Raw genomic sequence first — 9,269 nt, 5'->3', positions numbered from 1 at the left:
CATCAATTGTAGACTGTGAGTCGCTACCTCCTGGGCTTCTAACTGGTGAACAATAACGCATGAACAATATTTAGGTCTGTTCCTTTCGTTTATGCGTTTCGCAATGCCTTCAACATCGAATGAAGAGGGCTTATATGATTTAGTACCAGTAGAAAGAGAGAATCATAATATATTCTGAAGATTAAACACGCTGAGTTTCGTTAGTACTAAAGAAACTTTACATTTCATTTTATTTACCTTTTAGCAGGCAACATTCGCCGCACCAAAGACAACATACGGGAACATGCCGACCGAGATGTCCGAGAACCCGAGGTACAACTCGAAGCTGTATGCCAGCAACGACGACCATCAGCGGGAACTGAACCTCAAGGTTCTGGACCTGTTCCAGATGGCGTTCGCGTCTAAAGTTTGCGAAGATTACCAGTTCCTGGACATCGGGTGCGGCACCGGAGACTTCACGCGCGACTGGCTTCTCCCACGATGCTCACCCTGCAAAAGAATCGTGGCGGTGGATGCGTCAGAAGACATGTTGGCGTACGCTCGGCTGCACTGCGCGCACCCCAGTGTCGAGCACGATTACCTCAACATCGGCGATGACGTGAACGACTTTGTCAAAAAGTACGGCAAGTTCAATCGCATATACTCTTTCTTCTGCCTCAACTGGGTCAAGGACCAGGCTCGAGCGATGAAGAACGTTTCGACGCTGCTGACAACTGGTGGAGAGTGTCTTCTCGTTTTTCCCGCCTGGTCACCGACTAGGATGCTTTGGAGGAAAGTGGCGGAACTGGAACGCTGGATAAAGTTCTCGAAGGTCAGCAGTTTCATTTGTTGAAGTACAGGGTCGTACACCCTTAGCGTGAACACGGCTCAACGGGGCGGCGCTCCGTAGAGCGCCTGTACATCCGGCGCAGCCACACATGAAAGCGAATCGGCACAGGCCATGGTCGGACCATGGGGAGGCACGCCGGCGTTCCTTCTTAGGAATGCCCGCGCGCCTCTCCAGTCCGGGCTTGCACAGGCGCACATGGACGCGCCGATCTGGCTGTCATTCACAGTAAAGCAAGAGCGGCGCGCTTTAGCGCTGTTCTGTTCTGTTCTGTTCTGTTCTAACTGTTTCGCTATGGAGAGGTTGAGGTCCATATTGCCTCGGCTACTCCATATCACGAAGCGCTGTAGCAGACGATGCTACGGAAGTAAAGCTTCTTCGATAGCCCGTCACACGACTTAATATTTTCTATGACAGAATATTTCATTGTTTTTCAAACAGCGCGAAGACGGGACACCGAGAACAGACCACACAACGCAGGCGCTGAATTCCAACACGGTTTTATTGCGCAAACGCGAAATATATAGGCGGAGAAAGGGAAGACACGTGATAAACATGATAATAGGAATGACTAGGGGTTACAGGCTTTTCAAGGAGTTAATCTTGCAGATATGTGATTTCTATGTTAAGTAACTGGTGAACTAAGGCACGAAGGGCCCCGCTTGATCATGATGAAGGCTTCAATAATGTCGCGCTTTCGCTGATCTCAATGCTTTCTGATGACGGTGACTTGATTAAAATTTGTTATGCAACTACATGACCTGCAATGCAGTGCCAAGCTGCTGCCATGTTGTTTCTTGACGTTGTTGGCGTGCTCGCTGAGGCGATCATTAAGGCAGCGTGCAGTTTGCTCTACGTAGGAGCGCCGGCAGCTCAGAGGGATGTCACATACAATTGCAATAGAGTGAACTTGGGCGTGTTGGTTAAGCATGATGAACCACACAGCGCGAGTAAACAACGGGGACACAGGAACGGGGAACACACAGCGCTGTGTGTGTTCCCTTCCTGTGTCCCCGTTGTTTACTCGCGCTGTGTGGTTCATCACATACAATTCCCTCGATGCAGCTGGTAACTGGCATCTGGTGTTTGTTCTCGCATGCTTTCTTCGGAGGTTCACCTTGGTTGACATTCCTGCACGAAGCGCTGAGTTTTCCTGGGGCCGCGAAGACAACTGAAACACCCGCCCTTCCTGCCGCCTTCTTTAATCGGTGGGATACTCCATGCACATGCGGATTAATAGCCAGCCTCGCCCACCGAAGCTGTCTCTCATTCCGAAGCCCACCAATTAGGGAATGCAGCAGGCAGGGCGGGTGTTTCAGTTGTATTCTCGGCCCCAGGAAAGCTCAATGTCTTATGCAGGAAGGACACCCGAGGTGAAGCTCTGAAGAAAGCATGCGAGAAGAAACACCAGACGCCCATTACCATCTGCATCAAGGGAGTTGTATGCGACATCCCTCTGAGCTGCGGCCGCTCCTACGTAGGGCAAACTGGACGCTACCTTAATAATCGCCTCAGGGATCACGCGAACAACGTCAAGCAAAAACATGGCAGCAACTTGGCGCTACATTGCAGGTCACGAAGTTGCATGCCAAAGTTCGGGCATTCGGGCCAGCGCACGCGCGAGATTATTGAAGCATTCACTATTATCAAGGGGAGCCTTCGTGTGTTCGTTCACCATCCATCCAGTTACTTGACAAGGAAATCGCATATCTGCCACATTAACACCTTCAAAAGCCTATAACCCCTAGTCATTCTTTTTATCATGTTTATCAAGTGTCTTCCCTTTCTCTGCCTATATATTTCGCGTTAGGGCAATAAAACCCTGCTAGAAGTCAGCGCCTGTGTTCTGTGGCCTATTCTCGGTGTCCCGATCTTGCGCTGTTTGAAAAACGAAGTGTACACACCGACAAACCCGCTTAGCTACCATTTTGAAGTACACTATTTCAGTTAACATTTAACTGCCGCTACATAATCGCTTCCTTAGCGAGCGAGTGGCAGATTAGCGAAGAACGGTGGTTCCAGTGGCTATAGTCGGATACAGTTACAGAAGTCAGCGGCACCTCCTACTCAAAGGCGTATGAATATGGGCCTACACTAATTAGTACACTAATTAGCGTGCACTCTAGACTGAATTCATAAGCAGCAAGGCCGGTGACTCATCCTCCTGTCTCAGGGGCGGGGCGATTCGTTAAGTTGCGGAGGCAATCGCTGGCTGCGCGTCAGTCGTCTAGGTGGGACCTTTCCGGACTTCTTAAGTTGGACCCTCCTATAGACGATGCGAACCACCTCGCATGCATCCCTCTGCGCATGCGCTGCTTAGTTTCGATTCGCGGCTGCACTGGATGTATGCTTCCATATTGCTAGCGAACACGCACAAAGAACGACCTAGAAAGAGACAGGACAACCGCGTGTGCGTGTTCGCTAGCAATATGGAAGCATACAATCAATACCAACTAGCCCAGCTTAATGCATTAACGAGTGCACTGGATGCACTGGCGCTCCGCCATCTGTACCCTGAATGCAAGACGCAAAGCATATAAGAACATAACAAGGGTATTCACTGTCCCGCACACTAGCGAAGGTACTAAATTGAACCTAAGGGTGCAGGGGGAAAATTGATGTGCAGAGACGAGGACCAACGCTACTATTTTTAACTGCATAATCAAATTCATTGACAACCTAACTACATGTAACAAAAACACGTTCATAGCACGTATATTATTGTTATAAGTGAAGACTTCGCTTCTCCAGATTGTCGCTCCGAGTAACTGAGTATGCGACTAAGAAATCCCGTTACTTTCTTAAACTGAAAGCAGGCCGGACGCGGTGATATTACGACATTGAAAAACTCGGATACAGGAATTCGTCGAGGGTAGCAAACCGTGAGTCAAAGCCGTAATACCTAAGTGGAGACGTGCACAGTGACATGACCGCGGAAAATTCCGATAATAGGAACCGAATTATAACAACACTTCTTTTTCATGAGCGCGTTTTTCTATTCGTCAGTCAGCTTTGGTAATGATATGCCCCGCATCATGATTGGCTGATACATTGTCTTGCGACATTTTTCAGAGTAAGTCGTTTTTGTGGATACGGGCTCAGATGCTCACGTGTCCCACGTGAGCTAAAGGATCATCGTAACATCGCACATGAAACCTTATTTCAAATGTAAAAACCTTACGATGTTGTAAAATAGTGTAAAATTTTGATGACGAATTGCCCCATTTTCTGTGTCCCAACACTGGCAGCTGTGTCAGCGGTATCAAATAAGATTTTATTTATTTACTGACTTTTATCAGGTCTTCGAAGGTTTTGTTTCCCAAAGTCAAGACCTGGAAGACGACGAAGCGAGGATATCTTACATCCGGGACATCGTTCGTTCTGCCAATTTGGAACCAAGCACATGCGAGCTCCTTTATGTGCAGCCAAACTACAGCAAACCAGAGAAATACATAGGTAAGTATTTGCGCCAATGGGGTTTATTTATTTATTTATTTATTTATTTATTTATTTATTTATTTATTTATTTATTTATTGGTACTGCAACCCTTTCCGGGGTTTTAGCAGGGTGGAATACAATACAGGAAGAAAACATATCATAATGGCACTCAAAAAATATATATACAGGAAAATGATTACAATAATTTCAACACACGCACACTAAGGACAACACATTCAGGCTCAATTCCATAGCAAAGCATTTTTCAAATGTGTAAATGAAACAAAACAACAGGCAACAGAGGTGTAATATACACAGTATATACGAAAAATAACTCATTATGTTTAGCCATCAAGAACTGTGGTTGAAGTGTGGTTGAACTGTATTGGTTGAACTGTGCTTCTAAAAAAGGCTAGAAACAGGGACCACGACTCCTGCTTTTGGCCGCAAGACGCGCTTGCACAGTGATGCCATATGGCTTCCTCTTGCTTTGCTAAGGTGCTAGGAGAGTTCCCGTGGCCCCATCACGGTGGTCTAGTGGTTATGGCGCTCGACTGCTGACCCAAAGGTCGCGGGATCGAATCCCGGCCGCTGCGGCTGCATTTTTGATGGGGCGAAAATGTTTGAGGCCCGTGTAGTTTGATTTAGGCGCACGTTCAAAAGCCCCAGGTGGTCTAAATTTCCGGAGCCCTCCACCACGGGGTCTCTCATAAGGATATCCTGGTTTTGCGACGTAATAAAACCCCACATGTTATTATTGTTAGGAAAGTTCCCGCGTTTGCAAGACATCAGTGAAATTGTAAATACGCAGCAACAGGTCACGAATCCTGAGTGTATTCATACATCTTTATTGTATTCTTTGTCGGCCTCCTTTTTAATTATTGATCATGAACTTCATCTAAAGCATATCATCCTGAAGTGCTCTATAGCTTTACTACTGATATAATTAGCGTCTCTTTTCAGAAGAATCCTCGGTTCGGAATGTTTTTGATCGTCAAATCATCAATACATTTCTTTGTTGCGAAGTTACACAAACTTGTCATTCGTTTAAGTATTTAGAGCTCGCACATTAAATTTCCGCTGTGTCGCCAGTCCGCATCATTGGAAGGGGCGGGCACAGGTTTTAAAGAAAAAGCAGGAGCGCGAAAAAGACAGGATATGAGAGACAAAAAGACGGATCGAGTGCTCGGTACCAATTGGTTTATTTGAAAAAAAATGAGAAAAGCATACGCACCATACGTCACAGGCGCGCCTGCGCACTTATTAAATGGCGGATCCAATCAAAAGATCTACTAGAGATTGTGGTAAAGCAGCTCAAAATCGCAAACACACTCACGTTTGGCTGACACGGTCTAAACCCATCTTTTAGATGCGAAGTATCTTATGGCGGAGTTCAATCCGGTGGTGGTGGTGGTGTGCGGCGTGACCACCCTTACTGCGCATGCGCATACCCTCTCCACTCCTCCGCTATCCTTCCCCCTCTCCACTTCCCCTCTCGCCTTTCACACTCTCCTCTTTCCCTCTCCCCTGCCCTCTCCACTTCTCTCCCCTTCCCTTTCCACTCTTCCTCTGAAACGCGGGCTAGACATGCAGAAATTCTCTCCTGCGCAACGCCTCGATGAGCACCAGCGCATGCGCGTCCCCTCCCCCTCTCTCTCCTCTCCTACGCTGTCCCCCTCTCGCACGCCTGCCGACCGCGTTGCCCGCTCGCCCTGTGAGAAATAACGGCCAGGCTAGAGGGAAGACAAGACGCGCGTAGCGTTCCTCTTCGCGTTCCACGACGCGAGGTCCGTAGCATGCCCAAACAACGCCAACGGAACGCGATCGTGCAAGTGCTCCGGCTTCGCATCGCCTCATGGTCCCCTTTAGCGGGAAATGGTGTAATTTTTCATGCAAGTGCGTTTCAGCTACTCTAATCTGTAGCAGATCTTTTCACTGAGTTCGCCGTGAGATGTGCGCACAGGCGCGCCTGCAACGTAGAGAGTGCATATTTTTCTCAATTTTTAGTAATAAACCAATTGATAGTGAGCGCTCGTCCCGTCGTCATGTGTTTCTTGTCCTGTCTTCTTCGCACTTTTATTTTAGGACAATGAACCAACTTGCCCAGCAAGGCAATATATTCGGACACATATTTCTTTGTATCAGACTTTATCAGACAATAATATCAATGAAAGTATAGGCAATGTTATTTTTGATAATTGGGATATAAATGCGAAGAAAGTAAAGTGGACGAAAAGATAACTTGCCACCGGCACGGAGTGAACCTGCGATCTTCGAATAACGCGTCCGATGCTCTATGACTGAGCTACGGTGGCGGTGATCCCCCCCCCCCGTCTATTTTTATAGGCTATATATGGGCATTTAAACCTAGGAGTGTTAGTCAGCGCCGATCGCAGCCATGGTGGCGAGTGTGGAACACTATTTTTCTGCCTGTTGGCGTCATGTAGCACATGATCCTTTTTACGAGCTGGCAGCTGACCAATAATCCCTCGCATACTACCTGAAGGCATCAAGTCTGCCAGAACGAGACACTCGCTATGAATGAAGGAAAGAAGATTACTTTTAAGGGCTAGTTTTTTTTTTGTTAGACACAATATTAAAGAGAACTAACAGGCAATAGTGCCAAGGAAATTATAGGGGATGTTATTTTTAATAATCGGCATATTAATGTGAAGAAAGTAAAGTGGACAAAAAGATAACTTGCCACCCTCAGGGACCGAACCTGTGAGTTATCTTTTCGGTAGCAAGTGATCTTTTCGTCCACTTTACTTTCTTCACATTTATATCCCAATTAATACAAATAACATCCCCTATACTTTCCTTCGCATTATTGTCTGTTAGTTCTCATTAATATTGTGTCTAACAAAGAAAAACGAACCCCTAAAACTAATATTCTTTGTATCAGATCTGTGTTTTGCATTGAGATGGTGGTTGATGATAAATATGATGATGACTGCACGGATGCTACGCATCAATAATGACCACACTAAATTTATTCGTGGCACCGAGCGCATACTAACGAAAGAGCAACTGCTGAAAAATATGACCTCCTCAACGCTGCCACTGGGCACAAAAACTTCAAAGAGGGGGAGAGGGGCTGGGGGAGGTCAGGATCTCCAGACATGTTCCCTTTCATATCCGCGCATCTGTGTTATCTCCTTCAAGGCCGCAAACTGTATGGCAACTGTGTGATATGTATCTGGAATCGCGTAAACGCACATAAGAATGACAAAACAAATCGATAAGTTTCCAGTTTCACGCTATCAAATCAATTTATCAATTTCAGATATGCAGTTATCCTTAAATCCGGCCTGGTCCTTGGCCACTGTTGAAGAGCGAGAAGCTCTCAAGAAGGACGTCACTGCGGAAGTACTGAAGTGGACCAATGAGGGAGCGTACTCGGCAAGGCCATCGCTCTACGTCATTCACGCAAGGAAGCTAATAAAATAAACGATATGGTGTTACTTTTTATGGTGTCGAAGTAGTTTCTATAAATTTGCGTTAACATCAGCGTTTTCTCATGTGCGGTTTTTGACTGAAAACGCAAGCCTCGACTCCGTTATCTATAAACCTCACCATCCCCTCTCCAGTGTAGGGTAGCAAATGGTCATTTTACAGCGAAAGCTGTTATGAGATCATTTCACCGGCCGTTTTTGGCGCCGTAGTTGTCCGCCGCCGCCGCCGCCGCCGCCGCTGCCGCCGCCGCCGCCGCCGCCGCCGGTGTCCGTAACCAGTATCGATCGAAATAAGAAAAAAAAACGAAATAAGAAAAAAATTCCAGGATGGAACGAGGCTCGAAGCTGGGCCCTCTGCGTGGGAGCCCAGTATTCAACCTCTGAGCCATGCCGGTTTTTTTTTTCTTTATTGCCTGCTTTTGACAAGAAACAAACAAACACAAGAAGGAACGCTATTTACGATACAAACACTGGTTGCGTAAAAAGGCAGAGGGATCGACAGGAAAAAAAAAAGGAAAGGCCATACTGGGACTAATGAGGACGCTCTAAACCTCCTTCATTTGCAAAAGAAGCTCTACACGATCTAACCAATCAGGAACATCTTCAAGAAGTTTTTGTTCTTCAACAAAACGGGTTACGCTTTCTTTGAAGTATTCACGCGCCGGACGGGCGTCCACATCAGCGTGCCGTATGGCCATCCTGCACTTCCATATGCTGTGGAGTGTAATCAACATTATCAGATCAAAAGGTGTCCCGTCATCACTTTCAACAGAGAGATATCGAATTCCAGGGGGGTTGAGCCATGCCGGTGCTTGGTGCTTGAAACTGCTTTGGAAAAAGGTCCTATACAGGCTTCATGTCGGGAAGGAACCACATTAGCATATGTAATATAGCGTGGTAGAAGAGTAAAATAAGCACCAAGCGTCGCACAACGCCAATTCTGTAACGAGGCGTCACACAATGCGAATTGCGCAACGAGTAGGTTGTGAAATGCTTCCAACCCATTACAAAGATCTCTGCCATAATTCTTCGTCGTCATCAGGCACAGCATCAACAAAGTGCGCATAATGACCCACATGCGTTTAGCAGGTACCACGGATCTCCGTAAAATGACGAAAAATGGCACAGTGCCTGCTGCCCTACATCTCAAAAATTAGAATGATTTAGAGCGTAGTGGGTTCCTCGCAAGTGCACTTGTATTGGTTGCCAAGGAAGCCTATAAGCGCAGATCCATTTCCTCGGGGTCTCAGTAAAATTGCAATGCTTTATAGCGTAGTGGGTTCCTCGCAAGTTCACTTGGATTGGTTGGCAAGGAAGCCCATGAGCGCATGATCCATTTCCTTCGGGTCTCAATAAAGTTATTCGCCCCCCCGTCTCTCTCCCACGTCAACGTATGTATACAGCATGACGGGAGAGGGAAATAGCGAGCGGGCGTCACCCAATGCAAATTACATAACTGGTGGGCCGAGTTATGTTTTTCTTTTGTTCGTTTTCTCCTTGATGTGGATTGAAGTCCCGTCAAGGAGATGATCGACGTCGATGAAGCAGG

The 9,269-nt window shown here is 46.8% G+C and overlaps 1 protein-coding gene across 1 annotated transcript; it reads left to right on the top strand.

Annotated features, from left to right (window-relative positions):
- The first annotated feature begins 248 nt into the window (after window positions 1-248).
- LOC119402656 (juvenile hormone acid O-methyltransferase) lies at window positions 249-7,727 on the top strand. The gene is made up of 3 exons (XM_037669776.2): window positions 249-811; window positions 4,126-4,282; window positions 7,552-7,727. Exons 1-3 carry the CDS (start codon window positions 284-286, stop codon window positions 7,713-7,715), a joined length of 849 nt encoding a protein of 282 aa, XP_037525704.1. The 5' UTR covers window positions 249-283; the 3' UTR covers window positions 7,716-7,727.
- The last annotated feature ends 1,542 nt before the right edge of the window (window positions 7,728-9,269 follow it).

Source organism: Rhipicephalus sanguineus, chromosome 8 (assembly GCF_013339695.2).
Source record: "Rhipicephalus sanguineus isolate Rsan-2018 chromosome 8, BIME_Rsan_1.4, whole genome shotgun sequence".
Taxonomy (NCBI): Eukaryota; Metazoa; Arthropoda; class Arachnida; order Ixodida; family Ixodidae; genus Rhipicephalus; species Rhipicephalus sanguineus.
This window is presented reverse-complemented; position numbering and strand designations above follow the sequence as displayed.

Excerpts from the sequence above, each read along its gene's own strand:
- LOC119402656 (XM_037669776.2), top strand. The coding sequence starts at position 284 with ATGCCGACCGAGATGTCCGAGAACCCGAGGTACAACTCGAAGCTGTAT. Across the intron at positions 812-4,125 it reads GCTGGATAAAGTTCTCGAAG|GTCTTCGAAGGTTTTGTTTC; the intron begins GTCAGCAGTTTC and ends GACTTTTATCAG. Across the intron at positions 4,283-7,551 it reads CAAACCAGAGAAATACATAG|ATATGCAGTTATCCTTAAAT; the intron begins GTAAGTATTTGC and ends TATCAATTTCAG.